Genomic DNA, 27,474 nt, shown 5'->3' on the forward strand with positions numbered 1-27,474 from the left:
ATAGCTTGATTCCAATGGCACAGTGAGCCCAGGACCCACGTCTGGGCATACCTGGCGCACTTAGGGCGAGAAAGCTAGTAGAATCCGCTCAACACACTCCACATGATATTCACTTGTTTTTTTGATTCTGTGTGGTCATTTGCCATCTGTACGCTGTATTATTGTTACTGTGAGCTTTGGTTGGGTTTCTTTGGTCAGAAGCTATCAGCTACATTTTCTTTTTAATGTTGTCATGTAAAGGGCATTGTAGTGCCTGAATGGGTGGCGGAGATGGGGATGGGAGTCACCTTGCAGAACAAGCTCTCATTCAACTCCCACCGACATGGCTCATCTAGGGAGTTTCAATTAAAGAACAGAAGGGGGCCCCCTGCTATAAATAAAGTTTCCTAGGGCGGGAAAAATGTCTACAATGCAAAAAACACCTCGGCAAACTTACTCATTCATTTATAGATTCCTACAAAATTGTATGGCTCAGAGAAAGTAGGTCTTCTTTGTATTTAGTTCGTTCTTGACAATTAGCATTAGAACATTTTATAAAAGTGTTCTTTTTTTTATATAGGAAACAACAGTGCCTTCTAGATCAATAGTGCACATTACTGTAGAGAATAAAATAGATACTAGACAAGCTGCATTCCTACCAGTCATACCATCTACCATGCCGTTGTATTCAACAACACTTCCTCATCCAAAACCATGTGACAGCTAACACGTTTTCTGGATACCAACAATAATGATTTTACATCTTCAGTCGATTTTTAGTAACACAATTTATCTTTAGTGAGTCTTAGGTATACAGTGTATTTATTTTCAAATATAGCTCTTGGATGTTCAATCCATGTGGCTCATGTTCTTAATCTTTTATCTCTGTCTACGTGCGTTTCAGCGACACAGCTCCTTCTTCAGGATAGCCACCTCCAAACCTTTTCCTGTAGATATCCGATCTCATTATTAAGGATCCTCAAAACCAATGAGTTAATATATATTGACAAAACTATGCCCCCTAATTCGAAATCGTTACGAGAGCACTAAGACACGAGAAGAGGTAATGTGTCTAGATGTCTAGACAAACAAGCTATACAGAACTCACTCCTTTCTTAAACGCAGGAGGGTCCATATAGCTTTGCTCTATGAATCAAAAAACGAGGTGATAAAGTTGTAGAAGTATTGCTGTGTTGCTACCAAACCCACCACTGGGTTAGTCATCTTAAATAATTGGGAGACCTTTCTATTTAAAAGACCTAAAAATAATGGCCTGGAAGCTTGCTTCTTAGAGACAAAATATTTATTACTATTAAATGAAAGTAATAGTTCCTCCCACATACAGGACTTTGTGCTAAGTCGCTATTAAATGGGCTGAGGTGGGAGCAAAGTCTTGCCTAGGGAGGAGACCAGAGGCCTGCGGAAGAACCCAATTGGCAGTGAAGACTGGGATGACATGTTAATGAGACTGAAGGAGCTACCCACAGATGAAACATTACCTCTGTAGATGCCTTGCTGTACCGTCCCTGAGACCCCTCAGTCCCCCTATCCTGGGCTCCAAAGTTCATAGTATGTCATTTGGATCTGAATGTTACGCAACACTTGGTTGTCTTCTTGACAACTCAAATCTAACCCAAATTACACTGCTATCCTTCCCCATCCCCTTCAAATTGCCCACAACTTATTTCAAAGATCACAGCCTCTCCTTTTTTTTAGAAAGTGATACCCCTGCAACCTAATTCCACCACCTTGAGGATGTACTCGCCTTACATTGTCACCATCTCTGCTCTCTTCCAGACCACGGTTCAGTTCATTGGCTCAGAGTTACTGTTCACAATTGAAATACTCATACATTTAAATCTTTGTTTTCTTAAATGTGCTCAGCCAACAGTTATTTATACATAATGATAGCTTTTCTCATTTAAGCAGAAGTCCATGCTGCAGGCAATGTTCATGTAAGCTATCTGTGTAAGCCCTACATTGTAAGTGCCGTATCATTTCCACTTGCCATTGATATGTAAACTGTTTATACAGTTATAAAAAATGCCAATAAATAGGGTTTGAAAAACAAAACAGTAAGTGAGCTTCACACTGCAACATAGTCTGCACATGGCTCCAGAAGCAATATGTAAGCTTAATCAGGCAAAAAGAGGGCATATAAACTAATCACAGGACAAAAGTATCTGATCTTGCATGTATAACCATGGAATGACTGCTTATGGTGCAAAATTTTTTTCCAGACTACGCTGCCAAGCTAATAAAGCATGTTGGACACGAGGTCACAACTACCTTTAGAAATTGCCCCTGAGCTAAACCACAAATTTGAGCTCCAAATGTTGAAAACTTGCAATAAAAGTCCACTGGGGTGTAAAATATTCCTTAATGTCTATGCCCAGTCCTCTCTTCCTGAAATTCAAAAAGACCACGTTAAATTTGGGTATTGTATTGAAGGGCTCAGATAATCCTCATATGCAGTCCTGGGGCTGACCAGACAAAAGTATGTGTTCACAACACCTGCTTCAAATGGTCTCTCCATTGATAAGGCTCTACTCAGAATAAATCATTTCACAGATGTTTGTGGTGGCTCACCAATCAGCTATATCAGCAGTGGTTTTTGGAGCTTTTCCCAATGGCTTTATTTGAGTTTAAACTGGTATTAATTTCTTTTGACTGGACTTGTGGCAAGTGGTTTGGTGGACACGAGAGATGGTGGGGTCCCAAGGAAGTCCAAGGTTACTGGACTACCATAAGTGTTAACAGTTGTATTTGCTTGACGGGTGCGGTGGTCTCCTTACTATTGGACCCCAACTGAGTGCTAGGATCTTATGTATAGCACTAGAACTCTCAGGTTTGACAGAGCACTCTGAAACCTAACTCAAGGTGATGATGAAGTTTAGACTCGCAGAACTTAGTAAATGACCCCAGTACGTCTTAATATATCAGTCCAGTCAGTGTTTTACTTCTTTTCTTTCAGAAGAAGTACTTTAACAAACTGAAACATAAACACAATACATAAAAGACAAGTAATGAGCAACAGCACTCAACAGCCCCTTCCTAGCTGGAGGGTTGAGTCCAGATGTCTCCATGGCACTTGGTCGCTAAATGCAATATCTCCTTGTTAATGTAGTTGGCAATAATTTGACACGGTGCACTTGAATACAGGATCTGCAATCCCAAATATAGACCCACGAATCCACAAACTCCAACAGTTAAATGTGCTTGCTCAAATGAAGTTCTTCTCAGAAAAAACTAGAAGGCCACACGATACATTTGGGATAACTTCAAAGGCAACTGAGTCAGTGTGTTATGGTGAGTTATGTAGGAGTTTCAACTTAATAAAAAACACGAAGGGAACTGTTATTCTCTGTGTTCTACTTGGTCTCACAGATGCAGAAGATTAGGTGAACAAATGTCCCCCAGTTCCATATATGTCCTGGCAATGATACTCGAGCCTGGTGTTCACTGAATTTATGACTCATCCATTTTGCATCTCTGAATTGCTGCTGAGAATTTTTTCTGCTGGTTTGCCATTCGCTATTGTTTCACAAGTCTGGGTTACTTTGAAGCGGGAGCCATTTTTGGCCAAGACTATTTCATAACTTCCCCTAATTCGTATGTAGAGCTTCCATCTTTACTTCTGCTCTCTAGCTCATTCAAGGAAAAGGAGATCCTTCATAGTCTAGATCTGTGATACTCAAAGTATGGCCTGGGGGCACTTGCGGCCCTCTTGACCTTTACATGCGGCCCCCCAGGTGAACAGCAACATGCGCTGCTGTTTAGTTCCTGAGCACTGATATTCAGAAAAAAATGTTAAATAAACGAGCAAGCATTTATTAACCTGCAAATAAATGCCTGCCCATTTATTTAACATTTGTTTAGAGCTCTTCACACATTTCTTGACCCACCCAGACCCCGTCACCACCCTGCTGGTATCAGTGCGCCGTCGGTCACATCTCAGACCGTACTTTGCAGCCCCAGGGCAAATGTTTGCCAGTACCCCTGGTCTAGATCTTAATTATATTCAGTGAGTCAGTCATCGCATCTTTAAGTCTGATGAGTACATCCTGGGATCTGGATCGCACTCGTCAGCACAGCAAGAGGAGGGAATAACATTTCTGGGGGCTCAGCTTGGTAGCTGGCTATTTTGGAGATAAATAATTCGTAGAGCTAGCAAAATACTGAACAGAACTAGCATAATCTTATAGCCAGAACCTTTTCTCTCTGGAAATTAAGAGTAGTGTCTCATGTTCAGCCCCTCAACAGGTTCCATAAACCACAGTGTGAGTGTGCAGTAACAAGAGCAGTTGGTTGAAATTACTAGGCTGAGTTTCCAGATTTGTTACCCCGACAGTTAATCTAGCCCAATTGCTATAAATTCTGCATTGTTCTTTCTCTGGTAGTCTGTGCCCAACAACTGGAAGAGCAATGAACAGAAATGTTAGTAAGTTACCTACACTAACGCCCATAGTCACACCTCATTAAATGTATCTTCTTTTACCACCCTTTTTACTGCTCCGAGAGGCTCTATGAGGAGGGGATTTACGTTGACACACAGGACTAATGTGCTGTGTGTTGTCTAGTTTCTAGTTTTAAACTGCTAAACCACATCAGTGGCCTACACGGAAATTTCCCAGGTCCGGATACGAGTTCTGTGTTGCCACAGGTGAACAACTTCTCTCTGTTCAGTGACTCCGGAAAGTCATTACAATGTGGGTTGTTATTCTGAGTACAAGAGGTGATTTGTATTTAAAAAATGTACATGTCCACTATTGCAAGTAATTATCACGGAATGTATCAACATGTTAAGTTGGAGTCCTCCTATTTTACTGTGCTGATTTGTGAGACGCGAGACTAAAAACAATGTTTGTACTGCAAACTAAACAAAAAATATTGCTCTGATTAAAGATGAACATTCTCAAAATTCACATTACAGATTTACCAAATGGCTGGTAGATCAGTTTCAATTATGGTCTGAAATGTTGAACTTTAATAGAGTTGACATTTTACTCAAAGGCCAGCAGATAAAGGGTGCAGCACCTGCAGAGTTTTAGGTTTAGAGCAATTGAAACACATTTATTCCCAACACTCGAAGCACATGAACCTTTTTGGAAGACAAGTTTATTAAGGATATTGTATAGTTTGAATTATTATTTGCCGAAATCTCAATTCCTGCGCTTACTTGAGCTCAGTAGGACCACACCGTCCTTGCTCAACAGTTAGCGTAGTACACATCTCTGGATCATGTCCCTCGTCTGGTCAGTAGAATAAATACAGGCACAATGCTCTATTTCATTTATTTTTTGCATTTATTTTGGGGGTTTGCTATGGTGATAACTTGTTAACCCCTTTATAAACTTTGTTATGGTGCTGTGTACTACCAGTAGCATCAGCCAGACAAAACCATTCTTATGATCAGCCGAATCCTACGATAAGATTTCAATATCAGTGAATCCATTATATGTTAAAAAGTGCAAATTTAAAATAAATCGTTTTCAAAAGATACTCATTCTGTGTAGTGTTATTTCTCACATGCAGCCATTTAAATTTGGACACGTTTTGGACTTGCTTTGTGGCTACTTAATGTTTCCTCCAATGGTCTCCTTCGCAGGTACGGGAGATGTGTCGGATGTCGGTCTTGGAAAAGGAAGATATTACACTGTTAATGTGCCACTCCAGGATGGCATTCAGGATGATAAATATTCCCAGATCTGTGAAGGGTAGGATCTTCAGCTTTTCCTTTCAGCTATTGGTTCTTGTTATTGGTACTCGACTAGTTGTATGAGGCTTGCTGCGGTTGGGTGTGCCCTCGTGTCCCTGCCTGGTGAGTCCGGTCTCCAGCTTTGACGTTACTCCTAAATAGTCATTACTGCCATGTTTTCTTGATGATTGTGCTCATACCATCCTGCTGGAAGGTGGGGCAGTGCAAAAGGCAGAGCCTCTTCACTGCATATATTATCACGGATGACATAACATCTGCAGTATCGTGCAACTAACTACTTCACTAGGTTTTGTAAACACAAAGAAAAAAAATCTTTGGCAAAGCCAATAGGCCTGGGTTTAATGTGCATGCAGCCTAAGCACATTAAAGTCAGAGAACCAAATGTCAGACTGTATTGAAGGTTCCCTTGCCTTCGATAGGCCCTGTTTTTGCTTCTATTTAAAATGCAGGTCGGATTGTAAGGGAGCCAACCTTAAATAAATCAAAGACTAGATATTACACCACAAATATACCACTAACTCACAGGATGAACTAGGAGAGACTTGAAATCTGCTGCATGTTAACAGCCCAGGCAAACTTTTCCATATCATCTGGGAATGTCCAGGTAAGCAATCTTAGTGGCAGTAGATTACTGCAGAAATTTCATAAGGTCTCGACCATCAGTGTCTCAAGTGTTACAAATACTAGAAGGAAGAGGGGTATGGATTCTTGTAAATTGCTGGCACAGGCACTCGTTCAAGCCCTAAAGCGCACTGTACTCAAAGGAATGGTTAACAAGACCCGGCATTTAGAACACTGTTGGTGGGACATGATAATTTAGGTAGAAGATAAGATGTAGGTCACTAAAAATGGTTACCAGTAGAGTTGAGAAGGAAAAGCCCCGACATTGTGGCTATCTCTGGTGCAAGAGCTGGAATTTTCTTAAAATAGCAAACCACCATAGTCACTTGTCATAAATCCTTGTTGCTGTTCAGCAGTACCTTGAATCTGTAGCTTGCAAGTGTGCATTACTGAGGGTCTAAACTGAAGGGAGGTGGGGCAAACATTAGATTGTACAGCCATTGAAGACAGCACAGTTTTGCTGAAATATTTTTTATTGATTGGATGCCTTGATGCTTGTTTTGCAATATAAGCTTTTCTGAGAGAGACTTCTAACTGCAGATTCCTCACCTGGTGAATTTCCCCTGGCCGTATCTGGAAACTGTAAAGCATGGCCCTTGCATGTCATCAGGTGGCGTCCTGTGGCTCCGCCTCAGGTCTGTCAGCTCAGGCAATGACATCAGGGCCACTATATATATGCCACCTCTGCATGTTGATATCATTTCCTTTCGGAGCTAACAGTGCTGTCTTTTGACAGGACTTTCCCTCAAGAAAACGTGTTTTTCCCCCTCGAAACTCCTCACATTGTGCAGATTTGGGCTCCAAAAAACAACAGGGTTTAAACTGTGTTGTGATTGTCAACAACAGATGTCGATGACAGACACCAAACCGGTTGTAATTTTTTTTATAGACCACTATATCTATTCACCAACTCTGTGATGTCACGGTGGAACCTTCATTTGGTCCTCACGTACCTGATGTGTGCTCCCTTTAAACCCATGCACAGTTGTCCTCTCCAACGTCTTGCCATCAAGGTAGCATTCGTCATCGCTATAACTTCGGTCAGGCGAGTGAGCGAACTCCAGGCATTGTCTGTGGTACCTGATATACATAATTTTTCCCAGACACACTGGTCCTCCGTACAAAAGCAGCATTTCTGCCCAAGGTAATCCCGCAATTCCACACAGGGCAATTCATCACTTTGTTAGCCTTCTATGTATCTCCTCCTCCCTCCAAGGAGAAAGAACAGCTTTATTGTCTTGACACCAAAAGGCCCCTCAGGTTCTGCAAAGATCGGCCCAGAAATTACAGACAGGATGACTTTTTGTCAGTTTCTCTGGAGCTAGGAATGGCAAAGTGATGCAAAAGAGGACCATCTCCAGATGGGTTATGCATTAAGATCCACGGTGTGCTTGCTAAGAGGCAGCCCCCAGGAAGGCTTGCATGCTCATTCCACCGGAGCAAAGGCTGCCTGCTACACATGCGGTAGGACAGTCATGGACATTTGCTAGGCCTCTATGTTGCCGCCCTGCCATACGTTCACCAAGCATTACTGCCTCGACAGGAAGGTTCAATGGGACAGGCACTTAGCAGGATTTTCTAGTCTTATTTTAGTGGCTTTGCGTACGATGCGCATGCGGAGATCAGAAAGTAACTGACATCAACCCACGGAGCTAGCATAAAAATAAAGGCCCCGATGCCATCTCTGGAGTGGACCGCACCACCTGTCAATTCACGAGGGAATTGCTTTAAAGTTTCTGAATACAGTTGGGCACCTGGGAAAATTCTCATGGTGAGAATTCTACAGTTAGTTATAGTCTCTATCATTAAAAAGCATTACCAAAGGTACAGAACTTTGTCCTCTAAACTATAAACTTGTTTGTGGTGTTGTCTGCTTTGTATCTTAAATGATGACTTTCCGTATTTATGACATCTGCATAAAATCCGACTTTAAAGGAGAAATGTGTATCTGAACCCCATTTTTAGGTCTCGCCTGAGCCAGCGCTTCAGTGCTGCTCTGGCGAGAGCTTTAGTAAACGGGGGATTTGGAAGTGCAAACTAGTGCTTTTCAGGCCTCCAAATACAGTGCATGTGTGCCGGACGCGCGCACCATTTGGCAGCCTGTGTGATCATTTCGCGGCCGCTTTGATGTTCTCAGTGAGCCGCGGGGCCACTGAGAACATCAAAGCGGCCGCGAAAGTGCACACCATTTGCCAGCCTGCGTGCCTCTCTCCCCTTAGAGGGCGCGAAATGCCCTACCCCCTCCCTTATCCCACTTCCTGCTTGTTTAGCCTGGCTGCCCTCTCGTAATATAGACATCACACAAGTCTCCGAGGTCTCCACTGCATCCCATTAAAAGGCACTCACTGATCACGTCTTGACCTCATGAGCCACTATATGCCTGTAAATTGTGCCACTCTTACATTACCATCTTTATGAACTCAATTCTTCCAACATGTCCTTGATGAATGATGCCTTGTGCGTAGCTTGCGATAATGTTTCTCACATGTGTACTTGTCGAATATGATGCCTCGGTTTCGGTTTTATTTCATGTATTTAATTACGAATATAATTTCACTACTGTACTGTTTTGCACTCCGTGCTGATTGCTCTGTACTTGATTATGTCAAAATGCCAATAAACAAATAAAAATATAAAAAGTGTAATTTCGCAAAATTTCTATGATGTTTTGTGAAAAGATCATGCAATTTTGCACACCCTAATCCCATTAATCTGTGTTCCCTACCAGAGGAGAGTGGCCTCCTCTACAATCTACTGATATTCATAGAACATTTGTGCACTTGTACTACCGTTTTCTCTTCGGCCCCGCTGTTTCACCCCACACCTAAATACTGCAAACTTTGGATTTATGGAAGGGCAGAGTTTTCTTTTTACTAATTATGTGAAGGTTTTGTTTTAATATTTTGGAATTACACCATGGCACACATCGTTTTAAGCTTGCCATTTGTGGTTGTATTTGTAATGCGTCTGCAATCTGTCAGGTAAGGCATTGCTGCCCTTTATGAACAATAAAACAAACAAGCATTGGCATAGCCAATAGGTCTCGCATTTGGGACATTATAAGTGTTTAGCCATGCAACGGTTGATGTTGTTGCACCAAGGATATTGTGCTGCAGAATTAAATACTTATAATGTCCCAAAGGCGAGACCTATTGGCTATGCCAATGCTTGTTATAATGTTTTCAAAATGAATTATATTCATGTTTTCTTATCCATCTTGGTTGAGTGCCTTTCATTGCGATAATTGTTTGCCCAAATTCTTTAATTTCATGTGGTTCACATTGATCTTTTTCATTTCTTCTACTTTGTCATGAGTTTATTTTTCTGCTTTTGCTATCCTTGCACACACGCTTCCTCTTACTTTTTAGGTTGAGCCTGTGCAGTGCATGCGCTGCTCTGCGAGCCATGCTGTATTGGAGTATGTACTTGAAGCACCGCCCACTCTCAGCTCATATTTGTCATTGGCTTGTGTCATTGTCCGTAAATGCTGCCTTCTGATTTGTTATTAGGTTTGTTAGTCCCTCCTTACTACCGCCTTATCTTCATTTGTAACCTCCCATGAGGACTGGCCCTTTTACTTTGGCTCTTACACCGTAAGTCTTCTTTAGTCTGTAAGCACTATTTTCTTTAATGAGTTTCTCTTACTGCAGCAGGGCAGTAGGGTCTTTCGTGCGTAGTTGTGACCACCAGCTTGTTTATTTAACTCGTAGCAAACGGGGAGCTCTTCAGGGGCATGGGAGATAGAAGGGGGCAACGCTGCGATGCCTTCAAGCATTTGGAATGCAATAGGTCTTGCATTTGCGAGAGTTTAAGTTATTGGCATTGTAAATGACAATGCCTTTTATTGATGTTTTAAAAAACAAACGTTATTAAAAGGCATTGTCATTTACAATGCCAATAGCTCAAACTCTGGTAAATGCAAGACCTTTTGCATTGTAGATGCTTGTTTAGCATATGCTTTTTTGGGTGACGACTTTCCCAGCCCCACCATTTTCACCATATTTTCCCCTGCTCTATATGCTTCTCTCTCCTCTTTCCCATCTTTACATGTCTTTACTTATCCCTCCTGTGGGGCTGTGTTTTTTCTTCAGTTGGTTCATCAAGTCATTACTAACATTTAATTGCCTCTGTCCTTGATCCCCTATCGTCTCAACTTTATTTTGCCCTACGTGGCCTCGTCGCCTATTTACTGTTGGGGTCATTGGTAGCAATGGTAGAGATAGAAAACAGACCACTGCAACAGCATTTTTTTTATTTATCTCAGTCCTCCCCTCTTTAAATTAATCCTCATAAAATGTTCTAATATTTTAGGAATTGTAAAATCTGTGGAATGTTTACATTTGTATTTGCCAAACCTGCAGATGTGATGCTTTAATTCATAAATGCAAAACACACAAGATGATGGACGGAATGTTGCACATTGGCAAAACATTCACCCCCAGTCACAGATCTGGGTTTAATCCATCGTTATTTTGCTCACCACGCCACCCCAGTTCAGACATGGCCATATGCAAATCAGTCTTGACCCTGTGCCTCATGGGAACAGTCCAGCCCGAACTGCCAAGCCATGTCTTCCCTGGACCGGAATCAAGCATCCTAGGACCGGTTTCGGGGTTTCACCCCTCTTCAGCTAGGATAGCTTGACTCCAGTGGCGTATTGAGCACGGGACCCACATCTGGGCATACCCTTCCCACATAGGGTGAACTGCAAAACACTGGGGTGGCGTGGTGAGCAAAATAACGATGGATTAAACACAGATCTGTGACTGGGGGTGAATGTTTTGCCATTGTGCAACATTCCGTCCATCATCTTGTGTGTTTTGCTGTACGCCCTATGTGGGAAAGGTATGCCCAGACGTGGGTCCCGTGCTCACTACGCCACTGGAGTCAAGCTATCCTGGCTGAAGAGGGGTGAAACCCCAAAACCGGTCCTAGGATGCTTGATTCCGGTCCAGGGAAGACATGGCTTGGCAGTTCGGGCTGGACTGTTCCCATGAGGCACAGGGTCAAGACTGATTTGCATATGGCCATGTCTGCACTGGGGTGGCGTGGTGAGCAAAATAACGATGGATTAAACCCAGATCTGTGACTGGGGGTGAATGTTTTGCCATTGTGCAACATTCCGTCCATCATCTTGAGTGTTTTGCTGTTAATTCATAAATGCCCATGGCATTGACTATAAAGGGCTGCAGCTTCGATTTTTTTGTTGAGACATCGAATGACGGACTGATAGTATGCTCTTGGAGGAGTAATGTTTGGCACTTATAGCATATCGAAAAAAGAACTAAGTCAATGTTTGTTTCATTTTGAGGTTTGAAACAACTGCCTCCAAGAATACTGTTCCCAAAATGATATCCTTGGAATATTTTCTATCCACACCAAGCCAAATCATGTAGATGTTATACTTCTGTGTTCGTCAATTTAATTTGAACATTGATTAACTTAGTTTGAAAGAGGAAAGGTGAGTAATTGATTAATAACGATATATCAACAGTAAGAAACTATAAGACAACATTTCATCATAAATTCTTCAGTGTACAAAAACCAGGAATATGTTCCCTGTATCCCTTAAAAGCCAAGGCAGTATCTGAGCACATAGGCCTCATTTACACCTACTTTCAGACAGCAAGGATGGAGTATACCCACCTAAAAACTAATTGAGTAACAACTTAACTATGATCCCTTTGTTTGTCTTTATTTAAAAGTGAGACCATCATTCTGGTTCATGTAGAGAAGACTTATAGTACGGTATGTTTCTTCTTGCAATTTTCAGAAAATGCCTTACGAGATCCAACACAAATCAGGCAAGGAACCTCATTGCTTTTTAGGTCTCACTTATGGAATGACAGCTACCATTTTCCACCGAGCTTCTCCGTTTCTAAATTGCGCTTTCACATGTATTTACATTGTTTTCCACTTCCAATGGTGCCTTGCAGCTTGGAACGGTAATTTGAAAAAACAAAAATAATGGTGACGTCATGACGTATGCATAGTGATACATGCATGTACATATGTCATCATACTAGGGCCTAGGCCACCACAGCGTAATAGCGCATTAACCTGTAGACGCCTTTGCTCAATTTTGTTGTGTATTGTTTTTGCCTCTGCTGTTTATCATTGAAGAAAAACATTGGCAAAGCTAACAAGGTGTGAAGGTTAGCTTTGCCAATGCTTGTTGAAACCTGAGAAATTTACGCTATAGGTAAACCTCTGGAAGATTACAAATGTGTAATGTCTTGGATTTTGTGGGTGATCTGCCTATAGACATCAGACATAGCTAGCTAGCTTGTGTGACAGGTTAATGTAAAGCTTCACCCAGTGCTGGTGCCTCCATGAAGCAGCGCTAGACAATAATTTCAAGAAAAGAGTGCTCTCCACTATCAAGATTGTACCTGGAGCATCTGTGCAGCATTCATAGGTATAGTACATGGCAGATTATACAGAGTAAATTAACTGCGTAAAGGGATTGCAGCACGCAAGGCCTTACCCAGCTAGTCAACTGAACAAAGTAAGGTGCTTTACAAGTACACTTTAGGTTACGTTAAATGTCATGCTGTGTTTTGCTGTGTAGTGTTATGATATGTTTTAAATGAGTATTTCCTAATTCTTTACAGTGGGTTGTACAAATGTTCTTTTCTCAAGCTTGCCGTGCAAGCGGCATCAGACGTTAGTGGTCTGTAGCTGTCACCGGACCTCTCCTCGTGAGGTTCACCAGCATCCAGGCCCATCTCTGTAACCACAACACTACGTATGCTAAGCTTCGAAACTTCCCTTTTTACTTGTTCGCATGAGTCCACACGTTCCAGTGTGCAAAGCACAGTTAGCTGAAAGGCCAGGATAAAAGGACTGTTAGTAGTGTTCTGTGGTGCATGGGGCCTTATGAGACCCCAGTGCACAGTGAGGGGGAGCTAGAGTCTGCTGCAGATACTTAATCCCTGGGGCCGTCTCTAGGACACAGTGATGTTTGTAGGGACCACATGCGACCTTTATAATACATCTCAGTGGGATCTGTCATATTTAAACCTGGTCACTTCTGCGTAAGTAGGGAAGTAAGTGGTGGTTACTGCGGCCAGCGAATGGGTTTCAGAAAGGCCTTACATGCCCATACACATGTCATAGACCTTGGGTTGCAGAAGTTACCGTGGCTCATGTTGATCACAAATCTGTAAATATAAAAAATGCGGACGTTCTCTGAGTACATTGTTACTGTAGCTTTCATATAGATTGTCAACATGCAGGATGGCCTCCTGCCAATATTGCGCCCTTGGCTTTCCTTATTGTGAAAAGGCCACTGTTCTGTCAAGCGCAGTTAAACAAACATGAGTCTGGTGTGGCTTCTGATGTTGTTTTTTAACAAGGGCGGCACAGGATGGCGAGGTACTGTCACATAACGCATCCTGTGGAAATTCAAAAGCCTCCCTCGTGGTCTCCGTGACTGTGCACATGCCTAAAGAGAGTGGACCTGCAGCCGGGCCGGCAGCGTAGAGGACTAGAGGATACACTGCTGGAGCTTCAGTTTCACCTCTTTGTAACATATTTGGATCCTGGAGGAACCACTCAACCTTCCATAATTCCAAGGTGGATAAAAGAAAAGTACCTTGAATCGGGTGGCATTAAACATCTGTTATTCAGCATCAAGATGAATCTTAAGGAGAATGTTCACTTTAACGATACAAATGTTGTTATGTTATGTTATGTTACGTTATGTTAGCAGCAGGCTATAGGGAGGTTCACCGGAGAGTGGTTGCATAGACAGACAAGGGAAAATCCGTCACATTAGACGTTTGACATAGGTAATAATGGGTGCCGCCAAGCTTCAAGTTGTCGGAGAATGTTCCCAGGTCTGGACTTTTCTGTTACAAAACATTGCCTCTAAGAGTGTCAGCCCAGCTGCTTGAATCGAAGTGACTCATGACTACAGCTTTCTTTCAGAAGGCATTAGGTTTTCAATTGAAAAACCCTTATTGGAAACATGGGGGCCGTACAGCAGTTCTCCTTTAAGCACTTTTACAAATCATTGTGAATCAGCCACCAAACATCCAGCTCACTATTAGCAAGAATGTCAAGAGAGCACAATCCCATTCTGGTGGATAATTCTAACCTCCGATTCTTCACCTTTAGAAGATCCCCAAACTGGATTTGGAAGATTCGAACAGCATTGCTCCCACGCCCCAGTAGATGTCATTGTGCGGCTCCACAATGACTTTATTCTGTCCCAGAAGTGACGAAGGAGCAAATCCAGGTCTCGCTCCCAACTTTTTTGTCATCCGTCTATGAGTTTTTTCTACAAAAGTTTGATTTTGGGGTGTGTAAGGGAACTATGTCCTCTGCTGTAGCTACAGAGATTAAGCCCTGCATGTACTTCCACAGACAAATGTCTGTGACACATCCCCACCAGGTGTGCACCTGGTATCTGATTTCGGAGCACAACTCCAAGTCTTGCTAGGAGTGTGTCCTTATGAATCTAATGCCGATCCGGGAATTTGAAGAGAATCTGTATGTCACCAAACACCGAAAAACATCTTGGATGTCCTGCTCGAAGTCGAGGGCACTGACACGTTCTCACTCTTGGGCCAAGGGCATTCCCTATACAGGTCCTCATCATGCTCCAAGTCTTCCGTTAAGTGGGAGTGGAAACACAATAAGGCCAAGCGGGATTTATTGAAGTCCCTCCACTGTCAGCCTGAGAATTTGCAAGGATGTTGGGGTACCTCTCACTCCCGGTAGGCATCCGAGGAGCCGATTCTGTAACTGATTCTGATGCACCCAGAGTTTCTTGGTCCGTAGCTGTTGCAACACTCTTTGTCACTTTGTCACTCTTCTGGCTCCCTCCAGCATGGCTTTGGGCTGCAAAGATCCTTGGAGGCCTCCAGTCGGTTTACTGCCAGCGGGTTTGACCTCAGCACAGTATGAACATGCATCAGGTTCCACTCTGATGCAGAAGCCAATTTCTATTCCAGCACCAAAATCCATGCCAGTCCCTGTAACATTAATGCTGGCACCAACGCTGCCGGCTCCGTAGGATCTCTGTTTCTATAGTTGTCTCCAACTCCGATGGAAGGTATGACCATGTCTATCATTGGAGGATATTCCCCTACCTCCTTCAAATCTGGATGTTAAGGGCACTTCTAAAACTAAACCCTTCAAAAACGGTGCTTTTTCTCAAAAAACATCACAACTTACCCTTACATCTACCTGTTGCTTCTACCATGAAGATTGAATGCTTCTCCTCATACCTGACCTTGTGCACCAAATTGCTCAGCTTCCACATACACAGCTAACTAGTCTTCAAAACATACATTTTGAAGAAGATGCCGACAGCCTGGTTCCAGCTGTCCCTGCAAGTAAGATCAAACAGAACTCGCCTTACCCAAACTTTCAAGATGCTATCCATGTCCTGGGTCCATGACACTTGCAACATGGCAGTACCTTAATCTCCGTCATCGGGTCTCTTCTTTGGTCTCTGTAACATCCGTCCTGCCTGATGCAGCCCCGCTCATCGATTGATAGCAAGAGTTTCAATGCATCACCGTAACATTGATCACACTTAATGGCTACCCTGCAAGCGGGAATCCTCTTCAAACCTGCTATTCCACAGGAGACATGACATTGTGAACACTGCCATAACAGACAGAGATACTATTTCCAGTGTTAACTGAAACATTTCATCTGATAGAAACTTCTAGTCGCAGATTACTTACCATAGAATTATCCCCAGGCGTCAGAGTGGATCTGAAAAATCTTGAGCAATACCTCTGTGTGCCGGTGGGTGGAATTGATCGACTCCGTGTTGACATCACCCATGCCGGATGTGCTCAGTGCCTATATAGATGCCACCCCATCACACTGACATCAGTTATTTTCTTTACACACCATCTCCTCAGAACCCAGCTCTCAGTTTGAATCTTAACTGCCCGAATGTTAAAATCTAATAAATGCAGGCATATGTGTGGTTAGTTATTGAGACAACAGCAAATCCTGTAGGAAGACAGAAGCCCATTACCTCACTGGTTATTTCATGAGCTTCCTCTATTGTGAATAGATAGTCTCTTTTCTTCCCCCCAGGCCTTAAAACACAAGTCCACAAGGCACCTGCTACCGTTCTCATGCACCAACACACACATTCCTTTGCAAACCTGAAGGCAGGTGGCAAATGTCTTAGAATCACAGATATAACTAAAATCTTAAAAGCACAACTAAATGTTGGATATCCTTTAAATAACTCTATTTCCCAGTGCTGTCTTCTGGTCCTTACATTTGTGGCTGAGATGTTGCTTGTGGTAGCCTTATAGAAGCCTTTTTTTCCAATCTCAACAATGCAGAATGTGGGCCTGGATCCCACAGCAGCAAAATCTGACTTCGAAGTTTGATACATAGCAGAGCAGCTGGGCAATCTGATTCATCATTTGGTACTCAAACTAATTGCCTTTATTTGTACCTTGGAATTTTAAGCTAAGCAAATGCCCTTGAATCTTGTGTCAGCAGAAATAACAAACCTAGATGATTTTGATGGTGTACGTGTAATTTTAATTTGGTGCAAAGTTCGATCAGAATGCACTAATTTGTGATGTTCATAAAATGTAGATTAGTAATGAGACTATTATGGAGTGGAGTGGAGTGGAGTGAACTGTGGGGATTGAACCATGTCGACTGAGAAGCACATTTAGAAAATATGAAGTGGAATATGCTTTATTCAAAATAGCTGGCTTATTTGAGTACCACATTTCCTTGATTTGACTCCCCTCCTAAAGGAGAACACCAATTGAATATGAAAACATTTCTATCTGATAGTCTTCTCGCTGCAGATTCCTTACCTTTGAATTTCCCAGGCGTCAGGCTGGATCCGAAAACTTTTGCTGAGCAATACCCCATGCGCACAATATTGGGTGGCTTCATTCGGCTCCGCGTGACATCGGTAGCATCGGTTATGACGTCGCGGTGCCTACATAGGCGCCGCCCAGGCGCGCGGACATCAGTTCTTTTCTTTCCGTACCAATTAAGTACCGATCCGGAAAGAGCTACCCCTCTGCCGCTTTTTGGCAGGCTTTTTGGCAGGCTTTTTCTCGACTTTTGTCGACATTTTTGAGTACGACTTTGTGTGCGAGGGATGTCTGGTAGGAAGACCGGTTTTAAACCATGCGGGACTTGTTCCTGCATGATCTCGGTTACCGATCCTCACGCGTATGTCTGTGGTGTCTTGAACGTGACCATGATTTGAAGTAGTGTTCTGACTCTCGGGATATGGCTCCGAAGACCTTGAGGGAGCGGGCGATGAAGTTGCTCGCGGCCTGGCAGTCGACACTGTTAAGCGAGACTCGGAGGAGGTCACGGTCCTGTTCAAGGAAGAGGAGGTCGCGGGATCGCTAACTGAGCCATAAGTACTCTTCCTCCCATTTGAGGTCATCTGGACACTTGGGGAAGAGGCACAAGAAGAAGTCCAAACAGACTTCGACTTCACCTCAGCTGGTGTCCATCATCAAGAGAGGTAAGGAGCACCGATGCTCTAGGCACGGTTCTGCGGAGCCGGAGCCGACTTCGCGCCTCCATCCCTTTCCGGGAGCCGGAGCGACTCCTGCTTAAATTAAAGATTTTTACGAGGCCCTGTGCCCTGTGTTTTAGTGGAACAACCCCGTTGGTGAGCCCTCGGGCCCCGTGAGGTTGGATGGGGCCCCATCGGTTTCAACGTCGTTGGCTTCGGCCACGATGCCAGTGAGGCCTCAGGGATCTGATCTCGGATCCCGTTCGATGCCGGTTGTGCCAACGCAACCTTCCCCGGCGTCGAACCCGAAGTCGGTGCCTGCGACGTCGCCCGTCATGGCGCAAGCCCCATCCTCCTCTCAGACGACACGGAGCCGGGACGGCATCTCGCGACACTGATTCCGACGTCGACCGAACCCAGGGGTTCTATGTTGTCGCCTGAGCACTTTGTGGACATGCTGGACTCAGGAGAGGAATGGGAGGAGCCTGGAGACCCATTAGAGAACCAGGATGATGAAGTGATCAAGTCCACACAAAGGGATATTGTTCAAGATGGTTTATTGAAGATAAGTAGATGAGCCCCAACCAGGAACAGCCTGCATGCTGCTCAGCCCCAACATAACTGGCTTTTCTTGAGAGACACCCAACATTCCATAATACATCATCATGCTGTAACATTGCACTGGCATAGCAAGCATGGACAGGAAGCTAGGATACTACATATCTCCTTTTCTTCTACAACAAAAAAGAGATATAAACAAAGAAAGAACAAGAGAGAACTGAACCTTACATCCAGACACACCCACTGGCCAGACAGGTATGACAGGAGGCAAAGCACAGCATGAGAAATAAGAAAAACAGAGAAGAGAATGAATAAAAAAATAACATCACTCCTACTTCCCTAAAAACAACAAAGCATTCAAAAATTGACAAAAGCAATTGAGAGAGGGACTAAGCCCGCAATTGAGAGTAGGACTAAGCCCACAGTTGAGTCAACCTCGCAAGAAGGTCAAAATGTGTGCACTGTAATGATGGGACAAAGACCCATATGATACACAGTGTGTGAGTTGAACTGGACAACCTCGTTTAGAGGTCACTTAACGTGCACTGTAATAGAAACAGACACGTACTACACACACTGTGTGGAGTAAAGTGCAATGGAAGATTGAACATGAACAAGACATACCCCGAAATGTGAGGGACAGCCATGTTCAGGTAACGTATAAGGGTACGAACTCATGACACATACTTAGAAATAAATTTGAGACATGAGTAGTACAAATGGGACTAACACCCATTGCTACCCCTACATAGAGAAAACTGTACGCATGCAGGTAAATTGAGGTAATCGAATAATCGAAATCTTGAGAGAGTGTACCTATGGTCCACATATGTACCCCGTAGAGCTAAATCTAAATAAAACAACATACAATTATGTGAAAGATAAAACTTGAGGAAACAGTATCTTGAAAAACATCGCCGGTAAGCGGCCTCTTACCCGAGTAGTATTTGACTAGAACATCCCTTACGTAAGGATAAAACTAGAGAAAACAGTAACATCATAAAATGTCCAACAAACCCAAACATAGAAGCATATAGAAAAAAAAACGTAAACTACCATTTGCATTAAAATCAATATCGAAATATGCACAAGCGAAACGATATGAGTAACATTGAAAAATGTACACACCCCGGTGAGCGACATCTCACCCGAGTTGCACTGCAATGAACAGACACTAGAACATTGTCCCCCATAAGAAACATGTTAAGTTAAAGTAACAAAAATCCCATGAGAGAGACAAAATATGACACCTAACAGATGTAGACTTAACAGGATGTGCCACCATATCAAGAATTGATACCGAGTCAAACTAAAAGAGTAACAGACCCAACGTAGGTTCCACACGAGAAAGTAAGTCAAGCGCACCAGTGGTGCAGTATAAACCAAAATATGCATTGGAAGATTAGTGCCAAAACAATTCCTTCAGCAAAAGCAACGTAAGGCATTGTACAAGTCTTCGGGGTTGTGTGTCTCCAGGAGAAATTTGTAGTTGCCCCTTGACTGTACAAGCGTTTCGACGTAGACAAATCCCCAAAATATAAATGTACTTGTACCTTCTTGTGCACAGCAAAACTAACTGCAGAGAAACCAGAAGAGATGGAGGGTAAGCTGAGCAGAGCCGATCCTCACTCTACCACGTTGCCAATAATTAGGTTGAATGCTAATAGAATGCAGAGTGAACAACGTGGTTGGCCAAGTAGGCAAATATGTGGTTGGCAAAGTAAGCAAACACGTAGATGACGAGCTTGTTGTAATGCACCAAACCTAAAATGGCGGCACGCACCACTACGTCGCGCCGGATGGCTTACGGCGTGTTAGTGCATGTCGGTGCCATAAGCAGCACAAGGTAGTGAAGACTCCACAAAGTCAGAGAAGATCCCACGAACGAAGAATCCCAAGTAGACACGTCACAGAAGGTGCTCGGAGTCAGCTGTGTGTCTTCCAAATGCAGGTAATAGTGCACGCGCTGCACACTCATGCCATGTTTTAAATTGTCAAAGCAGTGGTTGAACTGCCACTGTTGTTACATATGGCAAACTACCGGAAATGAAAAAACCAAAGAAATACAATAAAGCAGAGTGTACTCACATGAAACCGGAAACACACACACTGCACGTTACGCGCACTCCTTGCGCTGTGCAATAAAAACCTTTTGAAAGAGTGCACAAGCCATAAAGTCCACTTTAGAGTTGCCGATCATCCGAGCCCTCGATGCCGCTCACTTCTCTGCACAAACCCCACAAAGCTCACCAAATTTGATAAAGGGTTGGGATAGATAACCTGCAAAAGGGTCCAACACCTCCCATGTGGCGCAGGCATCAAATAATAGACGTTTGTCAGGTTTGAAGAGTTGTAGAAATGTTTGTTGTGACTGAACCATCGATTGTCACCAGGCTTGTGAAAAGACTTACTTTACTTGGAGACACAGTTCTTGTGCATGTGACCAATGAAGCAAGGTACAGCACATTTGAGATGCTTTAATATTGAGAGGCGCTTGAAGACAGAACCAACCATGGAGTAGTACTGTTCTTGAGTGAAGCTTGAGTAGTCCATTCACGGGTGGGGCTCAGGGTGCCAGAGTCCTGGTTAAAATTGTAGTTTGAAGTTTCTTGTTGCCTCTTTTGAAAAATCTTGACTTCTTTGATATGAATTCTTTTGTTGAGCACGTAGAACGAGGGTAGGTTTCCAAATCGTCGCCATAAGAATGAAGTGATGAAGTCCACACAAAGGGATATTGTTCAAGATGGTTTATTGAAGATAAGTAGATGAGCCCCACCAGGAACAGCCAGCATGCTGGTCAGCCCCATCATAACTTTGGCTTTTCTTGAGTGACACTCAACATTCCATAATACACCATCATGCTGTAACATTCCACTGGCAGAGCATGCATGGACAGGAAGCTACGATACTACATAAGTCTCTGAGGAGACTATGGACTGGTATGGGGAACTTGGGGAAGCCAGTGGTCTGGATACTTCCCCAGACACTGGCATGCTCTCTCCACCTACAGCGGCTATGGAGGAGGGGGCGTCCTATGCCATGGTGGTTAAGAGGGCAGCTGAGGTCCTTGGACTGGAGCTGCCCTCAGTGCAGGTCAGGACTTATCTCCTGACCGAAGTGCTTCAACCTGGGGCTTCCACCTCTGAACCCTTATTGCCCTTTAATGAGGCAATTACGGACGTTCCAAGCCTAGCACTGGGGCTCCTGTGAATAGGATGATTGCACGCCGCCAACGCCCAGCTCCGGGCGACCCAAACTTCCTCAGCCAACACCTCACCCCAGAAAGTTTGGTGGTGCAGGCCTCTACTTCCCAGGGCGCATTCCCTTCCGCCCTTCCGGATAGGGAATCCGAGAGACTGGACTCATTTTGGAAGAAGATATTTTCTTCCTCCAGTCTGGCATTACGGTCAGTGAATACCGCATGCTTATTGGGCCGTTTCTCCCATTCTCTTTGGGAGACAGTTGCGCAGGTGCTGCCACAAGTCCCAGAGGAGGCCCGGGATGTGCTCTCTCAAGCTGTCAAGGACGGGAGAGGTGCAGATAAATTCGCCATAAGGTGTGGTTTGGATACGACCGATTCGCTGGGTAGATCAATTTCAATGACGGTGGCCTTGAGGCGCCACGCCGGGCTTCATACCACTGGCTTCTCGGCGGATTTCCAGTCTGATTTGATGGACATGCCCTTTGATGGAACCTGCCTTTTTGGGGAAAAGGCAGACTCGACCCTGGTCAGGTTCAAGGACTCTTGAGCTCTGGCCAGATCCTTGGGTCTCTACTCCACTTCTCCTTGCCAGTCTTCCTTTTGCCCCTTTCGTGACAACGGAAGGGGTTTCCAGCTGCGTCAGCCCTATACTAGCTACTGTCCCGCTCAGACTACCCAAGCCGTGCGTGGACGCGGACACGGTTCATTCCGTCCACGGAATGGAGGCCAGAAGTCGTCGGCCACACTGTCCCCAGCACCGCTGCCTCCAAGCACTCCAAGGCTGATTCTGCAGGACCGCACTACTCCAGTGGGTTGGAGAATTCGTCATCATCTCCCCCGCTGGAGATCTATAACAACAGACAAGTGGGTCTTGCAGATCGCCCAGGAGGGCTATTCTCTTCCTTTCCTTTCTTTTCCTCCTGCTATTCCGCCAACTCAGGAACGGCTGGCGGAGGATCATTTGAAGTTGCTCCAAGAGGAAGTTACAGCTCTTTTGCCCAAGGGAGCTATAGAAAGGGTCCCAGCTTCGGAAGTCGGTGGTGGCTGTTATTCCCGCTACTTTGATTCCAAAGAAGAACAAGGGGCTTCGGCCCATTTTTGATCTTCGGACCGTCAATCTCTTCCTCAAAAAGGAGAAATTCAAAATGCTCACATTGGCTCAGGTCTTGTCTGACCTAGACCAAGGAGACTGGATGGTGGCGTTGGACCTGCAGGGTGCCTATTTTCACATTCCCATCCTGCCGTGCCACAGGCGTTACCTGCAGTTCAAGGTAGGCCACGAGCAGTTCCAGTTTATCGTGCTCCCATTCGGCCTTACCAGTGCCCCTCGGGTGTTCACCAAGGTGATGGCGGCGGTTGCAGCTCATCTGCGCAGGTTAGGGGTTTCAGTCTTCCCCTACCTAGACAACTGGCTGTTGAAGGCATCCTCGCCCCAGGTAGTCGTCTCCCACCTTCAGACTACGGCAGACCTCCTGCAATCGCTGGGGTTCTCTATAAACGTGCCGAAATCACACCTGACTCCTTCTCAGACGTTCCCTTTCATCGGAGCAGTTCTAGACACAGTGCAATTTCAGACCTATCCTCCCGAACAGCAAGTCCAGGATATTCAGGTTATGATTCCGATATTTCAGCCTCTATCCTGGATTTCGGTGAGACTGACTCTTAGCCTGTTGGGTCTCTTGGCCTCCTGCATCCTGTTGGTAAGATACGCCAAGTGGGGTATGTGGGCCCTGCAGTGGGACTTGAAGTTCCAATGGGCACAGCATCGAGAAAGTCTCACCGACATGGTTCAGATCTTGGAAGGAACTGCGAAGGATCTGCAGTGGTGGTTAATGGACCGCGATTGGGTCAATGGTAGACCTCTCTCCCTTCCCCAACCAGATTTCACAGTCATGACAGATGCATCACTTCTGGGATGCGGCGGCTACATGGGAGAGGCGGAGAAAAGAACCATCTCTCGCGGGGTTGTTCTCTGCATTAAAATCTGTTATGCCTTGGTGAAGAAACAGCCCCCTGAGGGATTAAGGGCCCATTCCACCAGGGGAAAGGCGTCGACTACGGCCTTGGCACAGGGTGTCTCAGTACAAAACATCTGTCAGGCAGCGACGTGGGCATCGTTGCACACGTTCGCAAAACATTATTGCCTTGATGGTCAAGTGCGCAGGGAGGGGCACTTTGCCTGCTCAGTCCTGCAAGACTTTTTAGTCTAGTTAATGAGTCCGCAACTCACTGCCGGGGTGGTATGGCTCGGAACTCTGATTCAAAGGTAAGGAATCTGCAGCTAGAAGTCTTTATTAGATGAACAAGTTACTTACCTTCGGTAACGCATTATCTGGTAGAGACTCTATCTAGCTGCAGATTCCTTACAGCCCCACCCATGCCTCCCCGCTTTGCGGACTGATGTAGCAGGTCTAGGGTTTCTCCCTTTTCAGGGCCCTAGTTTTGCACACATTTACGTTAGTCACTTGGTTGCTCTGCGCTTCTGGCAGGAGAAAACGAAAGGTACTGACGTCCGCGTGCCTGGGTGGCACCTATGTAGGCACCGCGACGTCACAACCGACGCCAGCGACATCACGCGGAGCCGAATGGAGCCACCCGACGTTGCACACAAGGGGTATTGCTCAGCAAACGTTTCCGGATCCAGCCTGACGGCTGGGAAATTCAAAGGTAAGGAATCTGCAGCTAGAAGAGTCTCTACCAGATAATGCATTACCGAAGGTTAGCAAACCAGTTCCAAAGGCATACGAACACTGGATGCCATGCCACCATTCCAGCTGACACATCGCCTGAATCACCTATGAAATAACGTAGAGGACGTTCTTGCCTTTGGAACTGGTTTGCTGCCAACCGTGTTAATTTGGCAAAGGGAGATAGACTAATATCCCATACTACATATGAAATATCAGATACAGTCATACATCACCAGATTTTAGAAGGAGAAACTATATAAACCAATAAATACAGTGACGATTTCCAGACGGTGTGTTTTGTTCTGCCCTGAAGAAGTCCACGAGGACAAAACGCGTTTGCTACGGTCTTTTGTCTGAATAAAATAAGTCACCAATAAAAGATTTGAAAGAACAACCCTGCTGAATTGCCATTGTTGATTTTTGATATTTGATTCACAAATGTTTAAACTACTTTAGTCACTTTTGCCAAACTTTGACCTAAATTAAGTGTGCTGGACCATTGTGTTGTATACTGATGGGAACAGTTTAACTTTGCATTTCTCAGCTAACAAATTTTATATTGTTAGGATAAAAAATATCTACTCTAAGACTCAGTCCAAAGGAACCTTTTGATTTATTGTTCAGTTATCATTCTCTCTGTCTTTCAGACCTTCATGAAGAGTTTTCATGTTAGAATTGAGTAAAAGCAATTAATGAGGGAAAAGGCAAGGTTGCATGTTTTTGCTTTATTCATTCATATACCCCAAAACAATATTGCACTTTAAGGCATTACCAGTTGAAAGTTATTTATTTTTCTCGTAAAGAAGTGTATCTCTCACAGACGTACAACTTTTTGATGCCGCTGATGCTTCTTCAATATTAAAGCTCAAGTCAAGGTGATTCAAAATCATTTTAATGGCCTGGCAAGTACGAAATTGTAGAAAAACTGCCTGTAATAGCAATGGAAAAGACGAGTATGTCGTGCACAATAGTGCAGCCAGTCTATACGTTTTTGCCTTCAAGGCGTGGCCTGATGAAGGGCATTGGAAAGAAAAATCTTTAATTTACTCTTAAATGAATTAAGATTAAATTCTGATCTGGTGGAAAGAGGTAGAGAAAGTTTCAGAACTTCACCTTCCAGCAACTAGTCTCTGCTCCCAAAAGGAGAGAGCTTGAATGGCATTGGCGTCCAAGGGAGGTGTTTTTCTAACATATGGTTTAGCCTGCAGGTACGCAGAAGCCGTACTGTGCCTACATTTAAGAAAAATCAGCTTGAGTCACCTAAAATTTTATGTTGACTCCCTCAGTGTTGTCATCACTGATGTCTTTTCAAATGTTATCAGTGATGCCATCGATGATGTCATAGAACATGTCATGAGCTAATGTACTATATGAGCTCATAAGTAGTGCAAGGCGAGGACGCGAGTTATAGTTAGTTGAGTTCAATATGACTGGTGAATTTCAGTGGTTTGTTTTTCGTTTAAAACGTTATGTTTTAACTGACATTTTTACCCAACTATAACATAACTTTAAGCCTAGGGTTTTTTTTCAGTGCATTTCTTGGTGTTTTTTTTTTTTTAACTTAAAGTAACACTATAAAGATATATCATTTTAAGTAAGGCAGACCTACTGGCTTTGTCAAAGGGTCAGAACACCAAAATATAAAAGGCAGGCCTATTTGCTTTAGTAGGGGGGGTCAGTACATCAACTTATATAAAGCAGACCTATTGGCTTTGCCAAAAAGGCATCAAAATGATTTATCATTAAGTATATTACAAAATGTTCCTTGTATATAGAGACATGACAATACATAGTAATAATTGTCACAAAAATATTGAAAGTTAAGCATTCTTATTCCCAACAATCATAAATGTGTGTTTGAGTCTTTCTTTAACACTCTTCAGGCCACAAAATGCAGCCATAGAACCAATCACAAGGGATGCCTGCACTCCAGCTAAACAGCATACAGCTCCATCTCAGAGTGCTTTAAAAATGATGGTAAGCTGTTGTGCGGTCATGCATTCAATGACCCAGGAGACTTACAGTTTTTTTTAATTGCCTAGTGGCTGCTGTGCTCTTTGCAGCTTCCCACAAAAATGTGTTGGTGGTGCTCCTGCCTGCACCATGACAACAACATTTAGAAAACGGAGAAGTCTGGGTAGTTCCCAAATATAGGTGGAGAGCAGCTCTGAACTTCGGACCTACCCAAAGTTCTCTGCTTCTTTTTTGCATAATTTATGTGCACTCTATTCCTGAAAGGGTATTGTTCTGACTTATACTGGGTGTTCCCTTGTGTCTGCACAAAGCTAAACCTCTCTAAAGAGCTGTAATGATAGCAAAATATGCATCAGGGCCTGCTTTTATTCATTCCAGGTTGGCTTGGATGGTATTTTATCAACCCAAAGCTGTAATATTGTGCCCGGAGTGGTAAAATGCTTTTGTCATTTTACATCTCGGCATGAATGGCACTATGCTAATCCTATGCTTAAAGACTTTGCTATAGAAATGGCAAAAGACTTTGTCCCTTTCGATCTCGGCAATGATGGCAATGGGCTAATCCTATGCTTATAAACATTGATAGAAAAGTAGACATTTGAGGTTAGCAAATTCAGTGTGTCGCTGGTGTCGTAGCTTGCTCTATACAGGAGCTGCTCTCCAACTAAACTTGGGAACTACCCAGAGTTCTCTGCTTCTTTTTGCATAATTTATGCGGCACTCCATGCCTGAAAGAGTATTGTTCTGAGAGATTATATATATACTCTTTCAGGCATGGAGTGCCGCATAAAGTATGCAAAAAGAAGCAGAGAATATATATAATGTGTGTGTGTGTGTGTGTGTGCGTGTATATATATATATATATATATATATGTGTGTGTGTATATATATATATATACATATATATATATATATATATATATATATATATATACTCAAAACAACTGTTCCTGTATACGAAAACAGACTCCAGCACGCTCTGGATAGCTTGCAAACGGATTTATTTGAAAGCCGCGGGAATCAGGTAACGCGTTTCAACTGCCTCCGCAGTCTTTGTCAAACCTGTATCACCACCATTTTCTCACCAATTTGTAGCCAGTGCTCATTTTGAAATTTTAAAGTGACAGTGCAAAATAACAGTGCAAAGAGTTTGAACATTGTTTCAAAGTTACAATGCATCTATAATATCAGTTACTTTCACTGTTCCTAGCAATTGCGACTGATTGTAATGCGTAAAGTGCCTAAAATT

General features: G+C 43.7%; 1 protein-coding gene across 7 annotated transcripts in view; it reads left to right on the forward strand.

The window, feature by feature from the left end:
* Positions 1 to 27,474, forward strand: part of HDAC8 (histone deacetylase 8) — an 841,291-nt gene that overhangs the window by 543,723 nt on the left and 270,094 nt on the right. For all 7 annotated transcript variants that reach the window (XM_085630743.1, XM_085630746.1, XM_085630745.1 and 4 more), the window contains one exon: positions 5,588 to 5,696. In XM_085630743.1, the coding sequence (XP_085486869.1) occupies positions 5,588 to 5,696 (109 nt within the window). The remainder of the gene's footprint in view (positions 1 to 5,587; positions 5,697 to 27,474) is intronic.

Source organism: Triturus cristatus, chromosome 10, assembly GCF_964204655.1.
Source record: "Triturus cristatus chromosome 10, aTriCri1.1, whole genome shotgun sequence".
Taxonomy (NCBI): Eukaryota; Metazoa; Chordata; class Amphibia; order Caudata; family Salamandridae; genus Triturus; species Triturus cristatus.